The sequence below is a fragment of the Coccinella septempunctata genome, chromosome 7 (assembly GCF_907165205.1).
Source record: "Coccinella septempunctata chromosome 7, icCocSept1.1, whole genome shotgun sequence".
Lineage (NCBI taxonomy): Eukaryota > Metazoa > Arthropoda > Insecta > Coleoptera > Coccinellidae > Coccinella > Coccinella septempunctata.
Window position 1 is genome coordinate 3,563,928 of NC_058195.1, and position 25,174 is coordinate 3,589,101.

A 25,174-nucleotide genomic window follows, 5' to 3' on the forward strand; every position below is an offset into this window, starting at 1 on the left:
TGTCCTATACAATTTAAATGTCTTAAGGTACTAATAAATACCTAATTATTATTATTACATCAATGTATTAAGATAAATAGCCACAAATACGCGCAAGTTGCCCTGTTACTTGTTTATTCATGTGAAATTTTTGTTCAACGGTGAAGTTGCATCTTAACTTGAAACTTCATTCAATTCCTTTTACTTATATTGATGCAAGATGATTTTTGTTGAAGAATTTAACATTCTTGTAATAATCTGTTAATTCCTTCGGGAGATACCCATTCCCAACCACTGCAACATATGCATTTCATCTTCGGGTTAATATTTTTGAAATCTACAACTGATGCAACGTATTCAAACTTTAGCCAAAGAAGATAACGAACATTAACTCTCCTCAAGCTAGTACATATTATGATATTATACTGATCTCTTGTATTTTCCATGCGAATAACTGGATTTGGTATGCCTTCAATCAGTTTGTATAAACTTCAATTATGTTCGTCATTATTTTCCGAACAGATTCGACATTGTGATAAAATACGTAATAACAGAAACTTTTACGTAGAACGGGCAACATAGCGTTGATTTAAAACCCAAAAATGTTTTGACAAGCTTCATAACCCCACATTTTCGTACTATATAGAGTGAAATGTGTCAAATTTCCATGGCCAACCTACTGCTAAAATAAAAGTGAATGAAGTATAGAAATCACCATTTTTTATCTTCATCTATCAAATTTTGGTGATCCTCGACCCACTGACGTCAGCGTTCTCTATGCTCCCCATTCAAATTGGGATGTGGTGTCTTGCATCAATCTGATTAGAACTTAGAACTCCTGTTGCCACCTTCAGGGATCTATACAGTGGTCACAAGGGATCCGAGTATGCCCATCCTGCACAGGTGTGACAGAAGAGTCATTTTCCATCCCCGAATACATAAACCATCACTTCGAATCACCAGATTCGCCAGTTCCTTTCCGAAGTTTCAGCAGACTGCTTCGATCCCAATCTGAAATTTATCGGATGGCAGGAGCGCCCTGTAATGGCAGTCCCCCTATGTCCGAAAGTTGGGAAGGGTAATTTCTGCATAGATTCCCGGAACTTTGGCCATCAAACTTGCGATATATGCGACGAGCATCAAGGAGCTACAGGAGGAGACGGTGCAGGGAAGGTTGAAAGTGATATTTGCAGCGTCTAATTTGGTGCTTGCGGTTTTCCTATTGGGATCGTATTGGATGTAAATTCGTATATTCGTCTGGCATACTGATTCGTGTTTCGTTTCTGCTGTGATCAGCCTCGTCATTTGGTACTCACTCATACTAGAATTCTTCATCGAATATGATAGTGGTCAATATGACTTCACTGATATACCCAAATTTTTCTGTTATTTGAGGTTATTCTACAAGGTTTTTTGCTTATACATACTGGGTAAATGTTTAATCTATCTATGGCTACATCATATTCATAAGTATCCAAACAAGCAGTTAGTATTTTATTGCATGGTTTAAATTATTCGTTAGTTGCCATAGCTAACATTCTGTATATATACGAGGATGTATTAATATACAGTTACCCTAGACTAGTTCCATACTTGAAAAAAATATTTCGTTTCCTTAGCAACGCAACGAAGAATAACTCATTAGAAATGTCAGTGTGAAGTTTGAGGTCAAAAGAGTAAACCAGAGTTACGCAATAGATTAAAAGAAAGAAGAAGTCCACGAAATTGTTTTGTTTTTGCAGGACAACGCCCCAGCACACAAATCTCATGTTGCCATGCAAAAAATTCGTGATTTAGGATTTGAATTACTAGAACACCCCCCTTATTCACCAGATTTGGCTCCATCCGACTATCATCTCTTTCCTCAACTGAAAAAAGTTCAAAAGGTCGTAAATTTCCTTCCAACGAGGAGGTTATAAAAGCTGTGGAGGTCTGCTTTGCAGAGCAAAAAGAAACATTTTTTTTGAAAGGTCTAGAGACGTTGCAGGTTCGCTGTAATAAATGTATCCAATTAAAAGGAGAATATGTTGTGTAATAAAATATTTTGACATTGAAATTTTGTTTGGTTCTATAGTGTGCTAAGAATTTCTCAATATATCCTCGTATATTCAAACACTGCCTCCGGCTAAAAGGTATTTAGGTGAGTTTGAGAAGAAAATGCGGGGTCTGACATTATAAATAGTAATTTATATCGACTTCTATGATTTCTAGAATGTTAACTCCAAAAATGCCGTAGACCACCATGGTCCTTGCAAAAAAGGGACTACCGTATACGGAAAAATCAATTCACACATTTGAAACGCTCCGTTAGACAGGAATCAATAGCTCGAAGCTGATCCATATCAATAAATAACCAGAATTCATAATGGATATCGTTCGAACACAACTCAATATTTTCACCACTAGGAAGCCAGCAAAGTGAATCAACACTAAAATTATTCAAATACCTGGAGGAAATGCTCGACCATTGTATTCAATTTGCCACGGTTAATGGAAATGGTAAATAACAATAGAGGCGCTAGTCGACACCGATATCAATTTCATTCGCCCGCGCAAAGAATGCCGGTGCTGCGCGTGCAACGGAAGAAAACGCGACCTTTCGCGTAGGCTTCAAAGGTCCCCGGCGTTGAGAAGACCCCTGAAGGGGTTACGATCGAGGATTGAACCGTTATTACATCGTGGAAATTTCATAATTAATTACGTGGGAAATTGATTAGATTTCATATCAATCTAGGAAAGAGGCTTCTAGGGAATTTGGTAATTGATTTCCCACGGATAATAACGCAGGGAATGGCAGAATAGTGATGTGTTACATGAATACAGCTTCAATGGAAAAGAAGATTGCATATATGGCTCTTCCAAACCATTGCACTAAGTGAGGTTTGATAGGGAGTTCATAGTAGGCCGAGGATCATCGCAAATGTAAAGTTGTGTAACGTGGTTACCTCGGAGAAATCTTATCTCGAGCGCCAGCTATTCTTTTCACTAGGAAGAATAGCAAACCTACCAGAGTAGCTGCTAGTCGGAGACAGAGTTCGCTGTTATCTAGGGTGGTAGCGATAACGAAGAAGTCAAAATCAAATTATGTACCAGTTTATTCACACCTTCGGAAACTGATTATACATACAACGGAGATATGTGTAGGTATGAAATATGAGCGAATCGATCAGCAAACATACATTCTGGAAATTCTATCTGGTCACGAGCACTTTATAAAGTTCATACCGGGTACAGTGAAAAATCAAAGGTTTTTCAATAAAATGCGCCAAACAGAACTGACGAAATGGATACTAAGGATGACCTCGCGAAGTGAAATGAGTTGCTATACGGTATCGGAATGTAATTAATTGTATTTCTCCAGAAATGAAAGAAACGCAACCAGGGCGGATCTACTCGAGACTTTTATTTGCTACCCCAAGGGCTACGCTCCATGACTGATAGCGAAGAAAAGGTCTATTTTGAGCGCAACTACGGGATTTCAGTGACGATGAGCGTTTTTTCTTATTCTCTACCCCAAGGGCTTACGCACCATGACTGATAGAAAAGAAGAGATTTCTATTTCAACACTTATGACGCGGAAACGCGAACAGGGGGGTTGACGGGGACTTTCTCTTCACTACCCCAAGGGCTTACACACCATGACTGATAGCGGAGGGAAAAGTCAGACTCGCGAAACAGGGTAAAGTACGATAAAAGATAACAGAAAGCGATACAGTACAGCAGTGTCAAAGAAGTAACCGGTGTAGGTCTAATAAAGAAACTGAACGGTATAGACGGGGACCTACCTCCTTTATTCAAGGCACTCGCGGAAGAAAACGAAAAATAAAAATTAATTTCTAAGAGCACTACCTTCGTAACACAAAATTTATTCTAAATTCGCTGATCGGCTCGTCGGGCATACAATCGCAGAGACAAGAGAAAAGAGATTAAAGAGCGTCAAGTGACAAAAGAGACTAAAGAGTAAAAAGAGGTCGTTGCGGGAGAAAATCTGCTTTTATATCATCAGAAAAACGTCAAAATCTTCATCGGCATCATTCACATAGGCCAATCTGGCTAATGATGCAATTTCACCCCACAAAAATATGATCGAAATAGACTACACCGTGGAAGAATCTATCGATCGAAAACGCTATTGCCGCAACCTAATTGAATTATTTCATCAAAGCAATCAATAATCACGTGTTCCCATGTCTAGGGAACATTTCTATTCCGCTTGAATAATTGAAGAGCACCCTTGTTCGGTTTACTTACACTGGAGTGTGGGTAAATTGAAATATCATGAAATATGTATAAGCACCTTTAAGCTACAGTTAGGATGTTAATAGCCGATATGGTGAGGGAATATTCTTTCATTTTCTTAGGGCTACTTGCGACTGTGTGCCCTCCTGTGACTGAAGAGACCCAACCGTGATTTACAGATCCTTCCACACTCCGGGCATGGATAGTCACCAACCAGATCTGGCCGCCGCTGTATTCTTCTCGAGTCTCCATTATAACTGTGAATCAAAGACTTCCACTGTGATCTGTCTAACGCTAGTTGTTCCCAGTTATGATTGGTATTAACTGATTTTAGGGATATCCTCCTTAAACCACTTATACTGGCCTCCTGGTTTCCTCCCTCTGTGAGCTCATAGCCATACAGAGCTATTTTGGGGAGTCTCGTGTCTTGCATCCTCAGAATGTGGCCGCTCCATCTGAGTCGGGCCCTCGTTACTTGAGTCTCAATTGTTATACAACTCGCTCGCTGCAAGACTTCTGCATTTGAAACTTCGTGGTACAATCTGATGTGCATTATTTGTCTAAGATGATGTTGTTGCGTTTGTTCAAGCTGTTTAATATGTCGCCTGTAGGAAGTCCAGCTTTCGCTTCATAAAGAAGCGTTGAGAGGATCACTGCTTTGTAAAGAGCTGTCTTGGTCTTCAGATTGAGGTCGTGATTTTGAAACACTCTGTCCTTTAGCTTCCAGAATGCTCGTGATCCCGAATTGATACGGTTGTGTATTTCCGTGTAATCCGTGTCCAGGTTAGCCCTAGTATTTATGAAGCTTTCCAAGTATTTAAATTGCTCGACCTGTTCTTGAGTTTCATTCTCCAGGCTGATATCTGTTTGAGGGCTTTCTGGCGGACTGACTAGGATTTTGATTTTGTCAATATTGAGTCTAAGGCCTAAAGCTTCGTATATATGTTTATATATCTGTAGATCCTCTGGGCTTCTAGCGATAAGTGCGCAGTCGTCTGCATTTTGAAGTTTCGTGATAAACACCCTGTATGGCAAAGGTGGAAGGAATAAGTCTCAGATTATTATCACGAAAACCGTAATCAATGAAATAACATATTCCGATCTCAAAAATAAGACAACGTCAAATTCGTTGTCTCAGCTTGTAACCGAAGGGCAGGCGGTGAAACATTGAAGCATTACTCTGAATAATAGATACTCGCCAAAAGCTAATTCAATACGAGCCACGCTTCCCGTCCATTACAGACAGCGAAAGATGGGCGTATTGCATGTGAAACAACAATTAGACGCTCAATATTGAAAGTGGCTTCCTGAAATGTTTATTACCTGCTTCAGAACCAATGAAAGCTCGGTAGAACACATGCGAAACGGTAATTTTATACGTTACGATACGAAACCAGATAAAATTGTCCGGTCTTTTCCCATTGCGTCACACAGAAGATTGAGCATCGAAAATTACACCGAAAGGAAAAGTGACAAATGCGTGGCGGGGGTGAAACTGAACCTTTTCAGTAATCGGTAGTCCGAACACCCCGTATCTTCGTAAACACGGCTCGTAGTATGGTCTTGTTAGGTATCGATTCTGAAAAATCAACCATTGTGAGTAGAATGCGGTAGATCTTATCGACATCCGTCGATAAGAACCTGACATAGGTCTTTAAATAGCCATCACCAAAGGTTGACGTGAAAGCTCGTGGTAAGTATCGACCGGACGAAATCCCTAGGTGTCGATTTTCCCCTGGGGATGATATCTAGTGGGCCGAGGAGTAATTGAAGGCTGCTCGAGAGGAACGCGTTGAATTCGGACGGGTTCTCAGGTTTCAGGATGAGAGCTTATTAGTGCCCACTGTAATTAACCAGACGGGCTAGATTTCTCAGTGATACCGTTAGAATTCTCCACGAAATCAAGTTAGTCCTTTCGGAGAAATCATTTTACTGCTGTTTGCCTTCTGAATTGGTCGGGGAGGGGATAATGGTCTTTTCGTGTCTTATGTTGGAGAGGAAAATCGAAATAAATTCTGTTACATAAGATGTAGAATACACAAGGTACTGATGGAAGCATGTAATGAAGTGAATGCATATCAAGATCGTAAACCAGGAAATTTTTCATGGCTATTTAAAGCGTTTCATCCCAGAATCTTCAAATTCAAGTAATTTGGCATTCTCTGAAAATTTTATGCAAAAAGTAAGTTTACTTTCGAGTAAAGACTTCCATTTTTTAGCAGTGTATGATTGTGTAGGATTCTATAAAGAAACTGAGGCTTGATTCAGTCTTGGTTAGTCTGAGGAATATCCCTCATGGCGGGCCCCCTTTCTGTGTGATGCGTGTGTTACACTGCACTGTACTAATGAGGGACAATAATTTTTTTCGAATTGTCGACTCCATATTAAACAGCCCTGATTCGAAATGACCACAAGTCGCCTCTGATGCGTTGTTATGGGTATCAACTCACGTAGCTCGGGGCTTTTCTGTACGAGCTATAAATTAATTATTTTCGGATTTGATTCATCAATGGCGCAGCTCCCTACCGTGATAAACCTGCGGCTAAATTCCCTTTAATCTTTCGTTGACCGCGGATTACTTGCCAAGTCCAGAGATGCAGGATCCAAATTCCCAGGGTGAAACATCCAGATCCTCCCCTAGGATCCCGTGAACTCGCGATATTATCCCGCGTCCTGAAAATAAACGCGCGGAATATAACGGCGAGCAGATGGCGTCGCGACGCTTGGCGCCTGAAAGGTCCATATCATTCACGATGATTTTTCGGTTTATTTTTGATGCGGACGGCGATGCTTTTCGATTACCGGCGTAATTAAATTCCATTCTCTCCCATTACAATGGACGTAAAGAATCCTTTACTGGTCGGAAACGGTTGAACAAAACACAGAGTTGGGATAGAGTATGACCACAAGTAAATCTCTGCAAAAGGTCAATATTTATGGAACTTCGCAGTCGAGTACATGACGCATAATATTCCAAATGCCAAATTTTTCGTTACTACTTTTATTGATTCAAATGGCACATCCTGTATACAAGGTGGGTCTTCAACTTGTACAAATACTTCAACAGGAGGTCAAAAGAAACACTTTTTTCTGTTACTATTTTTTCCTATTCGGCCTACATCAAGAGATACATTCCTGGAAACCTGACACTGAAGTTTTTCCAAGCAAAATATACCATTTGAACCTTCGAAAGAAGCTACCATACTTTCTCATTCCATTTGATGAACGAATTAGTAGTATTCATTATACAATTACTAAGTTAACGTAATTTCTAGGGCGATAAAAAGTAAATATTCTTCTATTGATTTCCATTTTCATAGATATTTTTTATTTTTGAACTTTTGAGAGTATATTTCTGGTATTCCATGTCCATAATGAAGAAATTGGAAAGTGTGGTTGGAATACTGACGATTCATTACATCAATGAAAAACTATATTGCGAAAATCAGTTCATTCGATCGAATTTTTTGTAGGATATAACTGAAAATTACAGAATTTTTTATGGATTTTCACAGTGTTAACATTTCGATAACATATCTGGAAGACAATAGTTGCGGTATAGGGTATCGATTATTTGAAATTGTGAAACGAAATTCGAAAAATGCTGTGGGGTGAACCAAATTTTCCCATTTATAACACACGAAAGCATAAACAGAATGGAATGGTAGGCTAAGATGGGAATAATCTCGAAATAGCAGGAAAATAGATTAATTTCCAAGGATATTGTGCTGTATATTTCCCAACATTTCCTTCCAACATCGACTTTCGAAGAAACAATAACCCACACCCCTCGGATCTCTTCAATTGTTTCCAGAATGTCGCTTTTCCGCCCCATTTGTATGAAACGACATGTGTTGAACGCCTGAGAGAACTTATTCAATGAACGATTGAAGCGAAAAGGGGGGAAAACGTAATATAAGGGAGTGCCGTAAGAATAAACTTTGAGATGACGCAAGTTTAATTTCATCTTCTATTTAGACGACATTTTATCTTTAATATAGAATTGTAGACCGGTTTTGGAAAAATTGTCCCTCATCAGTACGGTGCAGTGTAACACATCTAAATGGAAGGATAGAGTCTTTAAGCGAGAAAGGAGGCCCGCAATGAGGGATATTTTTCAAACCCCATCAGGACACGCCACCTATCCAACCATGACTGAAACAAGCCTCACTTACTCTGTAGAATCCTACACCCATCCTTGACTCCCAAACAACACCACGTTACATTCAATCCCCTAGAACTACTTTCTCCTAAGGTCCTTTTTTGATTTCCTAAGGTGCCTTGGAAATTCTTTGAATCATTCAAGTTTTTAACGCGTTTTCATATAATGAAACGGATTGATTTGAAACGATGTAGACTTCTTAAACCGAATTGTTACTATAGATGAGACTTGGGTACATTTCTACGATCCAGAAACAAAGCAACAATCGATGGAATGGCGACACTCTGGTTCTCCAAGACCTAAGAAGTTTCGTGTCCAAAAATCTGCTGGAAAAGTTTTTGCTTCAGTTCTTTGGGATTGCCATGGATTAATCATGATTGATTTTTTGGATAAGGGTAGAACAATAACCAGAGATTACTATTCGACATTACTGACCACTCTACGGCGAAAAATTGAAGAGAAAAGACGCCGAAAGCTATCCAAAGCTGTTTTGTTTTTGTAGGACAATGACCCTTCACACAAATCTCATGTTGCCATGCAAAAAATTCGTGATTTAGGGTTTTGAATTACTAGAACACCCCCCTTATTCACCAGATTTGGCTCCATCCGACTATCATCTCTTTCCTCAACTGAAAAAAAGTTTAAAAGGTCGTAAATTTTCCTCCAACGAGGAGGTAATAAAAGCTGTGGAGTTCTGGTTTGCTGAGCAAGAAGAAACATTTTTTTTGAAAGGTCTATAGACGTTGCAGGTTCGCTGTAACAAATGTATCCAATTAAGAGGAGAATATGTTGAGTAATAAAATATTTTGACATTGAAATTTTGTTTGGTTCTATAGTTGTCTAAGAATTTTTCATTATATCCTCGTAGTATGCCAAGGCAAGTCAGAACAGTATGAGGATAGCTCTCTATAGGAGATCATCATAGATCTCACACCTCTTATTCTTGTGAAAGACCATGTTATCTAACATCAGCAGAGCAGGATGGCAGAGAGGCCAACTTGTCACGAGCATAGTTACTTGAATGGTTCACATATGGAGGTTATTTCGATTTTTTTCATATTTCTCTGGTATCATCCACAGACGAAAAAGAATAAGCACGTGGCAGATAATAAATCACAACCCATACAGCGTAAATCAATCCAATCTTGTTGACGTCATGAGAGAAAGCTGAGTAATCTTTTCAACCCCCTCTCGAATCGACAAACGTCTGTATTTCTCACGTTCAGAACCCCACCGATTCTGAGCTCAATAATTGCCGAAAAGCGACTGCACAAATTAATTTAATCGTCTTTATCGCTCGGTAGTCCTTGTTCTTAGGAACAGGCTTTAATTTAGAGCCCCTAGCGAGAGTTATCGTCTTATAAAATTCGGGGGATTTGGGATAATTTCCGATAGTTGAGAGGGTGGAAAACGGTTTAGATAGTCCGATTGGTTGGATTCACATCGCATGGCATACAATGTGAATTACTAGTGAGGTTAGAATAATGATTCTAATACTTCATTCTACATCAGTTCAGAAGGGTTCATCTGGCCAGTTTGGCATCATTTTTTTGCGTTTGGTAGAAGTAGCTTGTTCTGAAAGTTGCTCACCCTGAGCTGAACTTTCCTGGTGCAGCTTCAAAAGAAGATATTAAAGTTATAGGGACCTCATGTTGAAAGGTGAAAGGTTTCGTCAATAAACGGAATTTCTATCTGGTTCAGTTTGCATCGAGTTTCCCACCACCCTGTATGGCAGTATAATGTCTCTCTCAGTCCGTTTTATTCGCATAAAATATTATCATAACATTCGCAAAGACCATCTCATTAATAGCAATGATTCAATTCCACCGGGAGTAACGTTCTGCATTTCCATTTTCCGAAGGTCCCCCAGATCTCCAGGGTAAAATCGTCTATTATTCCTGCTCTAATGCAATCTCCCTTTGACTCACTGAATTATTGAGTTTTCTCCTACAGTCTGTGCCCGAAAAAGAGACAATCAAAACTTAATTGACTCTAGTGGGAAATTACAAGGAAATTTCGCGAATACTTTCGGAGGTTTCGCCTTTTCCGTTTTTCCATGAATTTTTTCCGATGGAGTTCTCTTTCTGTCCCGATGTTCCAATGGTAATTTGTCCCGAGGGGGACAGGTACGGCTCTAGGCATAAAAAAACAGGTCTGTTTAAACAATACGAGGATGTATTGATATCTAGTTAGCCTAGACCAGTTCCAGGCATAAAAAAATATTGCGTTATCATAGCAACGAATTAGAACTCATTAGAAGTGTCAGTGTGAAGTTTGAGGTCAAAAAAATAAACCAGAGTTACGCAATAAATTAAAAGAAAGAAGATGTCAACCAAAATTGTGAAAATCGAAAAATTGGAGTATCGAGCCATCATCAAGTACCTGTTTTTAAAAGGGTTAAGAGGTAAGCAGATTTACGAAGATATGCTTAATACCCTTGGTGATCAATGTCCTTTGTATGCGACCGTGAAAAATTGGACTGTAAGCTTCGAAAGAGGTAAATTTTCCATTGAAGATAATGACCGATCGGGAAGGCCAGTTTCTGTGTCAGTCCCCAAAAATATCGATGCAGTTCATGACATGATTTTATCAGACCGTCGAATTGGGCTGAAACGGATATCTGAAGCACTGAATATTTCATACGAACGCGTTCATCATATAGTTCACGTCGATTTGGACATGAGAAAAATGGTTCCCCAAATGTTTGAATGTCGACCAAAAGCGTGCAAGGGTAGAAGCATCGCTTTCGATCTGTGCTCGATTTGAAAACGATGTAGAGTTCTTAAACCAAATTGTTACTATGGATGCGACTTGGGCACATTTCTACTATCCAGAAACAAGGCAACAATTGATGGAATGGCGACACTCTGGTTCTCCAAGACCTAAGAAATTTCGTGTCCAAAAATCTGCTGGAAAAGTTCTTTCTTCAGTTTTTCGGGATTTCCATGGAGTAATCATGATTGATTTTTTGGGTAAGGGTAGAACAATAACCGGAGATTACTATTCGACATTACTGACCACTCTACGAGAAAAAATTGAAGATAAAAAACGCGGAAAGTTATCCAAAGGTGTTTTGTTTCTGCACGACAACGCCCATGCACACAAATCTCATGTTGCCATGAAAAAATTCGTGATTTAGGGTTTGAATAACTAGAACACCCCCCTTATTCACCAGATTTGGCTCCATCCGACTATCATCTCTTTCCTCAACTGAAAAAAAGGTCGTAAATTTTCTTCCGAAGAATAGGTTATAAAAGCTGTGGAGGTCTGGTTTGCAGAGCAAGAAGAAACATTTTTTTTTAAAGGTCTAGAGACGTTGCAGGTTCGCTGTAATAAACGTATCCAATCAAGAGGAGAATATGTTGAGTAATAAAATATTTTGACATTGAAATTTCCTTTGGTTCTATAGTAGGCTAAGAATTTTTCAATATATCTCAGAATACACAACCCTACAGTACTTGATATTGCTCGTGGTACATTCTTGGAAAGATCAAAATTGGCTTTTGAATTGATGAGTCGGTTATAATAAATTTTCGTCCAGGTCTCATTTCGCTATCAAATTTTATCATTATTGTAAGGAAAGAGCAAAGAATCCTTCCACCAGGATGATTAGAGACCCAACACTCATCTAATTCTTTCCTCCTTTCAACGATTATTGATTTTTTCGATATTACCGCCATTTCAACCAACAAATCCTGTCCATCATTCAAATACCGAAGGTCCCTCAAAGAACGGACCTGATTCTGACCGAATAAGATAACTTCGTCGGGACTTTTTCCAATTTCAAACAAGCCCTGGGTTCTCTAATCGATCTTCTGACTGTTCAAGCAGCTTCCGTCGAAGATCAATTCCGGAATTTCATAATTGATTCGTTCCTACTGCCAGTCAGCGATTAATGAGATTCTTGGTAGGTTTCAGGCACTGGTGTATAACATGTGTTCATCCATAATAGAGCTGCATATGCTGGATGGCATAGGGGCCGAAATATTAAGGGTGGTACCTTTTCGAATTGACACTCTGTACATTTACACATACAGATACTACAGCTACTAAAGATGGTGAATTCTCCAACCTAATAGTTGATTCTACTCATAAAGGTGACTGATAGTTCGGGATAAACCTTCATCTTCGATTAATCTGTCGTCATCTCATTTTTATAAAGTTTTTTTACCCCATTTACGAGTCTTTTCAGCGGGTTAGATTGGAAATTTCAGAGCTCAGAGGAAATTGCTATGAGTCATAAATCTCTCTCAGTGAGATGAAACGCATAAATTTATATAGGCACGCTGGCTGCTTCAATAGGAGTGAATTTTTGGCGTCTATAAATCTGGTTTGGAACATATGCATATCTATATATTTAAATTTCCTGAATATTTATAGCGCTCAACAAGGGGATAAATTTTTCTCCATTTTCCATGTTGTTCGAATGAATTTTGTCATATTCACGAATTTCAAACTCTTATTCAAATTCTACTGTTAATGCTCAAGGGATTTACTAGTGAGGGGTGTAAAGGGTGTTACTAATGAGGGTCTGAACAATAACTGATTAAATGTATTGCAAATTTTGATATTTTTCAGTTATTTGGGTAATTGAAATGAAATGTATATTGAGATGAAAGTTTCCATCATCAACAAACTTCAAAACAAATTGTCTCAGTTGCAACAGGAAGATTTATTAGACATTTCAAGATGATTTCATTCCGCTCTGACATCATTATTACACTTCAGGTTCTCCAGCCATCTCAATTTATCATCCCGCTTTATTTTTTAAGCGAATAATTCTATAACTTCATTTCCTGTTGTTGCCCTGACAATAGAACGTTTCCAACAGGCTTCATTGTTGACAGCATTCAAATGCTTCAGTTCAAATCCCTCATGAAGGGTGGGATACAGTATAACATCTGTATTTTACGTTCCGTCCTTTCCGACAGGTTTTGAATGGCCGCAAAACGCAGCATTACTGAAAATACCTCACTCCAGCTATACTGCATTCGCATTTATTTTAGTAGTCGGTTGGCCATGAAATAATTTTCTCAAGTTTTTGTAACTAGAACGGAGTAACGTTGGCACTCATGAAATGTCGTTAATGTCATAACGCCGTTGCCAAAACTAATATCAATTTTTATTACGAAAATGCCGAAAGTGATTGAAAAAAGAGACAGGGTTTCAGGAAGTGCTATTTAGAATTCAGGTCCGCTCATTCAAATAGTTATACCTTGATATTCTGAAATCCACAATACGGTAGCGAACATATTCAATGTAAGAGAATTTATTTAATGTTTCATCTGAATCTAAACGACTTATATTTCAGCTGAATATTTCCACAATCAGGAAGATTGTGAATGAAGAGAATGACAAAGAATTTCCTTCTATTGAGAGACCCAAAAAAGTGGTGGCATTTGAGAATTTTATGTTTGAGTGAATTTATGCGAAAAGTTTACTACAGGATTTTCGATGAATGTCATCTTAGTAAATATAAGTTCCGAAAATTGATTTTTCTTTTTTTCATTTGACTTGTCCTATACATTGTAAATGTCTTAAGGTACCAATAAATACCTAATTATTATTAATATATCAATGTATTAAGATGAACAGCCACAAATACGCGCCAGTTGTCCTGTTAATTGTTTATTCATGTGAAAGTTTTGATCGAAGGTGAAGTTCATCTGGACTTGAAACTTCCTTTAATTCCTTTTACTTATATTGATGCAAGATGATTTTTGTTGAAGAATTCAACATTCTTGTAATTATCTGTTAATTCCTTCGGGAGATACCCATTTCCAACCACTGCAACATATGCATTTCATCTTCGGGTTAATATTTTTGAAATCTACAACTGATGTAACGTATTCAAACTTTAGCCAAAGAAGATAACGAACATTAACTCTCCTCAAGCAAGTGAATATTATGATATTATACTGATCTCTTGTATTTTCCATGCAAATAACTGGATTTGGTATGCCCTCAATCAGTTTGTATAAACTTCAATTATGTTCGTCACATATTTTCCGAAGAGATTCGACATTGTGATAAAATACGTAATAACAGAATTTTTACGTAGAACGGGCAACATAGCGTTGATTTAAAACCCAAAAATGTTTCGACAAGCGTCATAACCCCACATTCTCGTACTATACAGAGTGAAATGTGTCAAATTTCCATGGTCAACCGACTGCTAAAATAAAAGTGAATAGAGTATCGATAGATTTGGTTTTCGACTGTTTAGTTTAGGGACTTCAGAACTTTCTCTTGTATGTTACAGTCAAATACTCCACTGAAACTGTAAGACTTACTCATGAAAAATAAAGTTGATGGAATACAATAAGAGAAGAAAAGAGAACATTAATTTATCGTGGTTTGCAAACGCAAACAAAATTTGAAATACAGGGCGAGTCTTTGACTCCTATATATATTTTAACAGTATATTCTTGAGGTCGAAAGGAACACTTTTTTCTTTTGCAATTTTTTCCGAATCGGCTCGGTTCAAAAGATACAGGCTGTTGAAAAAGCATGAAAAAATTTGTTTTTAGTTCTATCTCACAAACGGTTTCATCGAATGAAATGAATTTCGGAATATAGTTTTTCATTCATTTGATGAATCTTTTTCGAACACAAGATATCACCCACGTCTTCCAGTTTTCTCATTATGATCATTACGTACCATAAAAATACCAAAAATTCATAGAAACCAACTCTATAAGCTAAGTGGGGCGCTATCTTATGAATATTTCAACATTTTGTAAAATAAAAGCATTCTTCATATTTTCTCGTATGATACGCCGTTTTCGAGTAATTTGATGTTTAAAAATAAAAAAGTATCTGTCACAGTTAGCTAGTTATTCTGAAGGTAATTTATTTTGTCCAGGGGTGGCACACCTCATTATGAAACTTACAATGGCTATAACTTTTTATCAGGGTCAAATCGGAAAAAATGGTATAGGAAAAAAGTGTTTCTTTTGACCTCAAGAATCTACTGTTAAAATATTCGTACGAGTCGAAGACTCACCCTGTATACAGTGTGTTTCAACGAAAACAATTAATCAAATTCAGCTCGAATCATTTTAGATTTGGGTAATAAATAAGCCTTAATAGACCCAGAAATAGTGGCCATAAAAAATCCCAAATTTCAGGGTAGTTCTGCTAGCTCATCGAAGGTTTACGAAAATTCATCCCATACACGTGCTATACCTACATATTTTTTGACGTTAAACGAATCGCTAAAGACAAAACCAGCCGTACTCACAGTCCCTCCGGTCACATCCACCCTCCACGCCGCTGGAACGGAACCCTTCATCTGGAACAAAACAGAAAACTAATTAACCTCATGCGAAAAGAATAATCATCAGGAATGAGGGCTTCCGGTATCCCCAGAAGCCCCACCGCACATATGAAATGCCGCGGCATAAAAGCAATTAAACTAACGAACGTTATACGTCTGGACCCCGGGGGGGCACCGGTGTTGATGACCCGTGAAGGGCTGGTGTGTTTAAAAAGCCGCCGACGACGACGGCGTCAGCGTCCAAGACCACTCCGGAGAATGAAAGCGCGCCAGGATGTTGGTTATTAGTTCCCATTTACAGAAATGCCCCTGCAAATGCGAGCGGGGCGTAGCGTGTTGTCGAGGGGGTTGTTTTATTAGGGTAGGGTCCGCCTGGTCCATGATGGGGTTGGGATGGTCGGGATCTAGGGCAGAGACGATATGAAATTGAAAGGATTGAGTTGTCATCTCCTGGCGCTGTTTTAAATGCAAATTAGAAGTTTAGATTGGGGCAACTTTTTTACGATAGGTCGACCTTTTGTACAATACACCACGAGGTTTTTTTAGTTGTACCAAGACAGAAGATGGCAGTTCTCTCTCCTATGTCTTTAAAATTGTTGCATCAGATACCAGAACATGAGTTATGTCCGCTTTCAAACTCTGCCAGCTCGTATCTAGCAAGATATCTTTTTCAGGCTATCTCCTCAAGAAGTGTCTAAAATGGCAACAGTAGGCTAGACTGATTTAAAGCGACCAAATAGTAGAGAAATGGACATAATAAAAATTCTAGATGGTGGAGTCTACAAGCTACAAGCACAAAGTTTCCTCCTATTACAAACACCTTGAAATCAAGGTTCAATATAAAGTGAAGCCTCTTCTAGCTCTTCGTAGTGCTCTTACTCTATAAGGTTTTGTTTCAATGAGGTTATGAATGAAAATTTGAGGAATGTTTTGCCAAATGTCCGTCAAAGTATTGGCGAGCTGTTGTGGTGTCTGCGGTGGGCCAGATAAGCGGTGTAATTGCTGAGACATTGCAAACCAGACATGTTCAAAACTATTTTGGTCTATAGAGGTAGCAGGCCAATCTATTCGGTTAATGACATGCATTTATACAAGGTGAGTCTAAAATACAATTTTTTAACAATGCGTCGACCAGTTCTGCCAAGCCAGAAGATGACAGTTTACTCTTCTATGTCTTCAAAATTGGTGCATCGGATATCAGAACATCAGTTATGTTTTATGTCTTCTTTCAAAATCATCCAGCTCGTGTCAAGCACGATTTCTTCTTCAATATGGATATTTTTCCGACTATTTTCTCCAGAAGTGAACAATGTAATAATGTACTAAGGTTAGGTGTCTACATATGGTTAAACTGTCTGAAATGGTAACTGTGAGCTAGACTGCTTTGGAGCAACCAAATAGTAGAGAAATGGACATAATAAAAATTCTAGATGGTGGAGTCTACAAGCTACAAGCACAAAGCTTTCTCCTGTTACAAACACCTTGAAATCAAGGTTCAATATCAAGTGAAGCCTTCTCTAGCTCTTCGTAGTGCTCTTACTCTATAAGGTTTTGTTTCAATGAGGTTAGGAATGAAAATTTCAGGAATGTTTTGCCAAATATCCGTCAAAGTATTGGCGAGCTGTTGTGATGTCTGTGGTGGGTCAAATAAGCGGTGTAATTGCTGAGACATTGCAAACCAGAAATGTTCAAAACTATTTTGGTCTATAGAGGGAGCAGGCCAATCTATTCGGTTAATGACATGCATTTATACAAGGTGAGTCTTTGCCTCATAAAAATATTTCAACAACAGATTCTTGAGGTCAAAAGAAACACTTTTTTCCTCTACCATTCTTTCCAAATCGGCTCGGTTTAAAAAATACAGGCTGTTGGGAAACCATAAAAAAATTTATCTTTAGTTCTATCTCACAAATTAGAAGTTTAGACTAAAATACCACTTTTTAACAATACGTCGACCTTTTGTACCATATACCACGAGGTTTTTTCAGTTCTACCAAGCCAGAAGATGACAGTTTACTCTTCTATGTCTTCAAAATTGGTGCATCAGATATCAGAACATCAGTTATGTCTTATGTCTTCTTTCAAACTCATCCAGCTCGTGTCTAGCACGATTTCTTCTTTAATATGGATATTTTTTCGACTATTTTCTCCAGAAGTGAACAATAATGTACTAAGATTAGGTGTCTACATATGGTTAAACTGTCTGAAATGGCAACTGTGAGCTAGACTGCTTTAGAGCAACCAAATAGTAGAGAAATGGACATAATAAAAATTCTAGATGGTGGAGTCTACAAGCTACAAGCACAAAGCTTTCTCCTATCAAAAACACCTTGAAATCAAGGTCCAATATCAAATGAAGCCTTATCTAGCTCTTCGTAGTGCTCCTACTCTATAAGGTTTTGTTTCAATGAGGTTAGGAATGAAAATTTCATGAATGTTTTGCCGAATATCCGTCAAAGTATTGGCGAGCTGTTGTGATGTCTGTGGTGGGTCGGTGTACTTGCTGGGACATTGCAAACCAGACATGTTCAAAACAGTTTTGGTCTATAGAAGCACTAGGCCAATCCATTCCATGCATTTCCATGCATTTATACAAGCTGAGTCTTTGACTCGTACAAACTAGTATATTTTGAGAGTAGATTCTTGAGGTCAAAAGAAACACTTGTTTCCTTTACTATTTTTTTCGACTTGGCTCGGTTTAAAAGATACAGGCTGTTGGCAAACCATAAAAAACTGTTATCTCACAAACAGTTTTTCCATATAGAATGAATTTCGAAATATAGTTTTCCATTTAGGCCCGGTACTTTCACGTGCGAATAACTAAATTTATTCGACAAATAAGTCTTATTCTTAGGATAAGTAAAAATGCAGTCTTTTCACTTTCAGACAGTGTTATTCATCGAATAAATCAGTCATTGAAACTCGTTTATAAGATTTTATTTGTCATAGATCGAATGTCGGTACGTCATTATTGGTTGAATTTTGAAGATTCTGGATGTATGGTTATTTTTTGTGTGATTTTCATGAAATATTTGCTTTGTAGTTGGAATTATGACAATTTCTACAAAGCGGTCTTTTATTTTACATTAATCAGTGAAAAGTAGTAAACCGTGTTTTCACAGAATTGTTATTCGTCAAATAATTTCATCTGAAAGCACCGAAATAAGGTATCCTTCAGATAGGAAATTATTTGACGGATACTTATTGACAGTAAATAAAATTTATTCAAAGGTGAAAGTACCGGGCCTTATTCGATTAATTTTTTTCGAACACAAGATATCACCCACGTTTTCCAGTTTTCTCATTATGACCATAACGTAGATTCACAGATGTGTAGTGTCATGGATTTAGCTTCTTTTTATCAACGCTGAGTCGAGAAAAAAGGTGTTTTCCTTGACCTCAATAATCAATTGTTGAAATATTTGTACAAGCCGAAGAATCACCACGTATATCATAAGGAAGCAGTAGGTGAAATTTGGCAGACATACTTCTTAAGGCAGAATAATTATCGCAATGCAATTAATACTTATCAATTGAGAGTTTGTTGAACCTGTATGCACAATATGTTTTTTGTGTGGTCGATAAAAAACTCTGCTACTACCGTTGGTATTATCCATGCACATACATACCAAGAAGCAAATGGCCCCTCCTGTTGGTTCCCTAAGGGACCAAACTCATGACGCGGTTCCCCAAGATCTAGGTTATAAAGGATGGGACGTAAAGTTTGTAGGCAATCATTTTAACGTCGGCCTGAAATAGTCTCGGTTTCTGCGAAAACCGAATAAACGTCGGATGAGGGAGTAGAGGGTGGGGATCTTACGAAAACATCATCATTCACGTGTTATACTCCCCCAACGTTGAAGGGATTAGTAATCAAATTACCGATGGAGAATCACTTGTTTGTATATATGTCATAGCAAGTAGTGTATTCCTATATATTCCTGGAAATGTATGGGCGTACTAAAACAACTATCAGCGATAGGATTAGTGGGACTTGAATGCCACTACATATTGATGCACTGTGTGTTCAGCTGATGTGTATGGTGGCTGAGGCTCCCAAGCTTGCTTTGATGTTTGTTCAAAGGGATGAAATGATTCGTTCAAAATTTTCATGATATTCGTCATATGAATATGATTCTTGAATTCCAAAGAAACACTTTTTTCCTTTACCATTTTTTTTCCGAAACGGCTCGGTTTAAAAGATACAGGCTGTTGAAAAACCATGAAAAAAATTTAATTTTACTTCTATCTCACAAACGGTTTTATCGACTGTGATGAATTTCGGAATAAAGTTTTTCATTTAGTTGATGAATCTTTTTCGAACACAAGATATCACCTACGTCTTCCAGTTTTCTCATTATGACCATTACATACCATAAAAATAACAAAAATTCAAAGAACCCAACTCTTGAAACTAAGTTGGACAATATTTAATGAATATTTGATCGTTTAGTAGGATAAAAGTATTCCTCATATTTTCACGTGTAATGCGCCGTTTTCGAGTGATTTGATTTTCAAAAATTCAATGGTATCTGTGAAATTTGAAAAATGGGATACTTTGACTGAATACAACTCTGTTCAAAAGATCCATAAATGTGTAGTGTCACAGATTTAGATTTCTAATGCTGCAACAGCTCGCTATGAAAACTTAAAAAGACTAATAGCGGGTTTCATAAAACTTTAATTGCCCGATTAACCATTTGACACTCAATTTTTAAAACGAAATCACTGAAACCTTTGCATTTCTGAATATATTGGACGAAACAGCAATTGAGAATAATCGAATGGACGTATAAACATCATAATTTGATGCGAGAATGATATCCTGAATGATCGATTAAAAACTAATTGACGTCTATTCGTCAATCAAGCGTTGATTCCCCGATCAAGCTTTATGAAACCCGGAGTATATCTTCTTATCAGGGCTGAATCGGAAAAAATTGTTGTTTTGATCTCAAGAATCTACTGTTGAAATATTTGTACGAGTCAAAGACTGACATGTATGTTGAATCCAGACACCCTGTATGTTTTACAGCTTTGATATGTGTAAATTTTTATTGCCAAAGATCCAATCTAGGAAGTCAAGGCATCAATTCAGTTTCTCCACATCGTAATATTTATTCATAGCTCACACTCCAATTGCTTCACGAATTTTCTCAAAAACTCCAATTAAACGACTTACCACCCAAAATAATAGGCGCATTATCCGCCTAAATTTCACGGTCTACGTCCAAATTGTTTTCTATTAACGAAACGTTGCTCTTTGTACGATTCCGTATAAAAGGCATTGGGGCACGTTCTGAAATCACTTCAGTTTGAACAGTCCTGTGGGTAGGAGGTTCAAAACGGTCATAACCAAGTGTACAAGATGAAGGTCATTGTTCTGGTACTCAGTGCTGTGTCTGTGGTGTGCGGTGGCCACGCCGGTTACCCTTCGAGCTATAGCAGTTCGGCAGGACCTCAGCTACACCCCCAGGAGTGGCAGGGAGAATCCTCCCTATATTCCGAGGGTGGATGGGCCTCAGCTCAAAAGGTGGCATACCCCCAACATGTCCCAGTGATCCACAACGGAGTCCCAGTCGAAACCCCCGAAGTACAAGCCGCCAAAGCTCACTTTTATCAGGAATACGCAAGGGCTGCAGCTCTGGCTGCCCAGAAACCTGACCCCTTGAATGGCCAGTACGCCGGAGATCATGGGCATGAGAAATACCTGCCTGTTAACCAAGGTTGGACAGCTGAGAAGAGGTGAGAGTTTTTATTGAATCGATCAACGCGAAATTGTCGTATGTTGCACGTTTGGTGCTTTAGAATAGCACTCTGGAGTCTCATTTTCTATTTCCAACCCTATTTCCAAGCTTCCCAGCACGTAAAGGGTAGATTTTCGGACTCTAAGTGATTTTCCTACACCTAAACATCAAGGTCTTCAGCGAAGTCAACAATTCAGTTACTGTAATGGCTCTCGTAGTCTCTCAAGGCCTTTTGGCAAGGTAGCCTTTCTGTTATTTCGAAAAACATTGGTTGCCTACTTTTTGGACTATATTATCAACCAAATACATACAAATTAGATCAATCTACATGAGAGTTCAAGCAGTTTTCTCAGAGTTGAGTCAACCTCTGTGGTCTTTTGGGCTGGCTAAGTAAACTAGCCTTACTCTGCTAGGCTATAAAGTCTCCGTTGTTTTCTATAAGTAAAACGAAGGACTTCCTATATCACTAATTCAACCCCCCAATATAATATACGATAATCAAGACTTGAAAATACTTCTATTCATCTGATACTTTAGCATTTGCTGCTCTCCACATCTGACTCTAACCCAGCTATTGGGTCAACCCAATAGATTACCCTCGCCTCCCAAAACAGTAATACCCAACTCCCTCCCCTGTTCAAATCGAACACTATCGACTTGGGGGTTCGGGAAGGAAATAGGTCAAGAGAACCTTATGACAAAATGAAGTGGATCTCCACACAGAGTCAATATTTGTTTTTCATTATTGCTTCCTACACATCAAGGTCTTCAGCGAAGTCCATAGTTCAGTTACCGTAATGGCTCTCGAAGTCCCTCAAGGACTCTTGGCAAGGTAGCCTTTCTGCTATTTCGAAAAACATTAGTTTCCTACTTTTTGGGCTATATTATCAACCAAATACATACAAATTAGATCAATCTACATGAGAGTTCAAGTGGTTTTCTTAGAGTTGAGTCAACCTCTGTGGTCTTTTGAGCTGGCTAAGTAAACTAGCCTCACTCTGCTAGGCTATAAAGTCTTCGTTGTTTTCTACAAGTGAAACGAAGGACTTCCTATATCCCTATTTCAAGTCCCCAATATAATATACGATAATCAAGACTTTAAAATACTTCTATTCATCTGATACTTTAGCATTTGCTGCTCTCCACACCTGTCTCTAACCCAGCTTAATCCTCCAGATTACCCTCTCCACCCAAAACAGTAATACCCAACTCCCACCCCTGTTCAAATCGAACACTATCGACTTGGGGGTTCGGGAAGGAAATAGGTCAAGAGAACCTTATGACAAAATGAACTGGATCTCCACACAGAGTCAATATTTGTTCTTCATTATTGCTTCCTATTTCGATACGACTCCGACGTCGATCTCCAACGTTAACTGCTAGCACCCTCATTTAGGGATGAATCGAGAAATTTGTACCCGCTAAATCGACTGGGATTCTTCAGAGGGCATGTGCGATACTTAGGCATACAAAACGGGTGATTGGTATGATGAGCTCGTGGTTTTGCTTGATCAGAAATTGGATATTTCATTAAACCGAATCTTTGTGAATGAAAATGGAGGCCTGTTTTGTGCTGTCATGGCTTGACGTGAAAAAGGCTGTACTGATTTTATCCATTTTTTGTTTGAAATCTTCCTCGTACTTTGTAGAAGGTTTATACGAAAGAATAATTCGGAAAAGTTGCCTAAGAAGCTGGGAAAATCAAGAAAACTAAACGAAAGTGTAAGTTGGGTAGTCTACCCTCCTTGGGCAAGTTATTGACACCTATTGGCAGTTGACAGTTGAATGTTTGCAGCATTAATCAGGAAAATTCATAAGCTTTTCATACGATCAATTGTTCACACAGGCTACATAGCCTGTTTCTGGGTTGACATTTGATTTCTCATCAATTAATATTTGGTGTACAAGAATCGGGAACCCTTGAAACAGTCGCCAAATTTCCACAACTTTTGTGGAGCAGTATATATGTAATCACGAATCTGAAGAATATCCCAGAATTGTAGAGGCACGGAAATAATACGGCATAACTGTAACAAGGCCTTATAGAATCAAAGGAAATATGCTGATTACTAGCAGTAGATGATAATTCTAGGTACATCGAACTCTATGTGATTTTCCCATACCTTGCGGTAATCGTCCACGATCGTTCTCTCACGTTATTCGTGATATCCAATCACTTGTTGGTATCGACAATAACAGAGTTTAGATCTTGATCCATTCCAAACTAACCCAACTTTTTTCAGGGTTTCCTACGAACAGCCCAACCAAATCTGGCAGAACGGACAAGGTAAATATAGACAAACTTTGCAGTCAGTATTCATGAGATACCAACAATGCGGAATCTCTCCAAATTATTCAGTTGCTATCTTCTTGAACGTTGTCAATTTCCAGAATACACGAATGCAGCATATGACAACAACGCATACAACCACAATGCTTATCAAAACCAAGCCTATGACAACTCTGCCTATGACAACTCTGCCTATGACCACTCTGCTTATGACAATTCGGCCTACGACCACAGTGCTTATGTCCCAGTAGACACCCCTGAAGTACAAAAGGCTAAAATATCTCACTTCAAGGTGAGTCAAGAAGATATTCAAGAAATCTCAGCTTTCAAGCTATCCATATTTTGGTGATTCTACTCAAAAATTCTCCACAGGCTTTTGCGGCAGCCCTGGCTCGTGCTTCAGCCCCAAGGAAACAACAACAGCAACATCGTTACAGAAGATCAGCCAGCGAATGGGCTGAACCAAAATACCAAGGTCCAATCCACGTCCCACACATCACCAAAGAAGGCGTACCCGCTGATACCCCCGAGGTCCAGAAAGCCAAATATCTCCACGAACAAGCCCTCCATCAAGCTGCTGCCCTTGCCCACGCCTCAGGCAACGGCGAAGAAGACCACAGCGCATGGAAGGAAGAGCAGGGACACCAAGTCTACGGACCACCGTAAGTTGCTCCACCCAAACCATAATTAAATCGTGGAAAACATCGAGAGACTCTTTTTGTGTTCATCATGTTCATTGGTTGGTAATCCTTAATGTTTTCAGACAATCCGCCGGATGGCCATCAGCTCCAGTCCACACATCTTACAAAGTAAACCACGAGCACATCCAGAAATGGCACGGACCTGAGCACATGCCAGTTTTAGACCACAGCGGCGTGCCAATCGACACACCCGAGGTACAGCACGCAAGGAAGGCCCACTTAGCTGCTTTGGCCGCCGAATCCGAGAAGCACAAGGGTTGGCAACCTGAGCAACAATGGCAGGAAGAGCAGAAATGGTGAATTTTTACTCCCATGCCATAATGTGATGTATTCCTAGTCAACAATCGGTTTCACGTGATTCAGGCACCCTTCCAAGGCGAATTTCTTTCAGTCCGTCAAGATGAATGGACAGTTCTCGACAAGGAAGGTGCCGAAGCTTTTTTTCTACAACTTCTTACACTCCTTGCTCTCAGCATAATGCCCTTCATTGAATTTTGTACGCTAGATTTATATGGATCAAAATATAAATGACGAAAAAATATATCTACTTGTTTCATTAGGTTCTGTGGTACTTAAGACACTTAAGACACGTAAAACGCCATAGTTTTCCATTAAGAAAAATGGCGACATAAATCATTCTTCATTTTGAGCGTTGGTGGATCTCAAACTCCAGTGTTACAAGTTTTTCGTTTTTCTATTGTGCTTTGCCATGTGGAACAAATATCAAATCGCTCCTTATGGAAGTGAACAGCTTGCAAATTCGCAGATGTTCTACAT

The 25,174-nt window shown here is 38.8% G+C and overlaps 2 protein-coding genes across 8 annotated transcripts in view; one reads left to right on the plus strand and one right to left on the minus strand.

Moving 5' to 3' along the window:
• The window catches only part of LOC123316273 (putative polypeptide N-acetylgalactosaminyltransferase 9), a 124,803-nt gene that overhangs the window by 84,523 nt on the left and 15,106 nt on the right, over nucleotides 1-25,174 (minus strand). For 6 of the 7 annotated variants that reach the window (XM_044902261.1, XM_044902251.1, XM_044902254.1 and 3 more), the window contains exon 2: nucleotides 15,624-15,674. The exons of the other annotated variant lie outside the window; for it this stretch is intronic. The gene's annotated coding sequence lies outside the window, so the exon portion shown is untranslated. The remainder of the gene's footprint in view (nucleotides 1-15,623; nucleotides 15,675-25,174) is intronic. 7 annotated transcript variants of the gene reach the window in all.
• On the plus strand, nucleotides 20,955-24,940 carry LOC123316274. The gene is made up of 5 exons (XM_044902262.1): nucleotides 20,955-21,404; nucleotides 23,650-23,693; nucleotides 23,798-23,988; nucleotides 24,069-24,358; nucleotides 24,460-24,940. Exons 1-5 carry the CDS (start codon nucleotides 21,028-21,030, stop codon nucleotides 24,695-24,697), a joined length of 1,140 nt encoding a protein of 379 aa, XP_044758197.1. The 5' UTR covers nucleotides 20,955-21,027; the 3' UTR covers nucleotides 24,698-24,940.

Bases quoted from the DNA above. Each gene is read 5' to 3' on its own strand.
- LOC123316274 (XM_044902262.1), top strand. From the start codon at position 21,028: ATGAAGGTCATTGTTCTGGTACTCAGTGCTGTGTCTGTGGTGTGCGGT. The intron at 23,694-23,797 runs GTAAATATAGAC...GTCAATTTCCAG, and splicing joins AATCTGGCAGAACGGACAAG to AATACACGAATGCAGCATAT. The intron at 23,989-24,068 runs GTGAGTCAAGAA...AATTCTCCACAG, and splicing joins CTAAAATATCTCACTTCAAG to GCTTTTGCGGCAGCCCTGGC.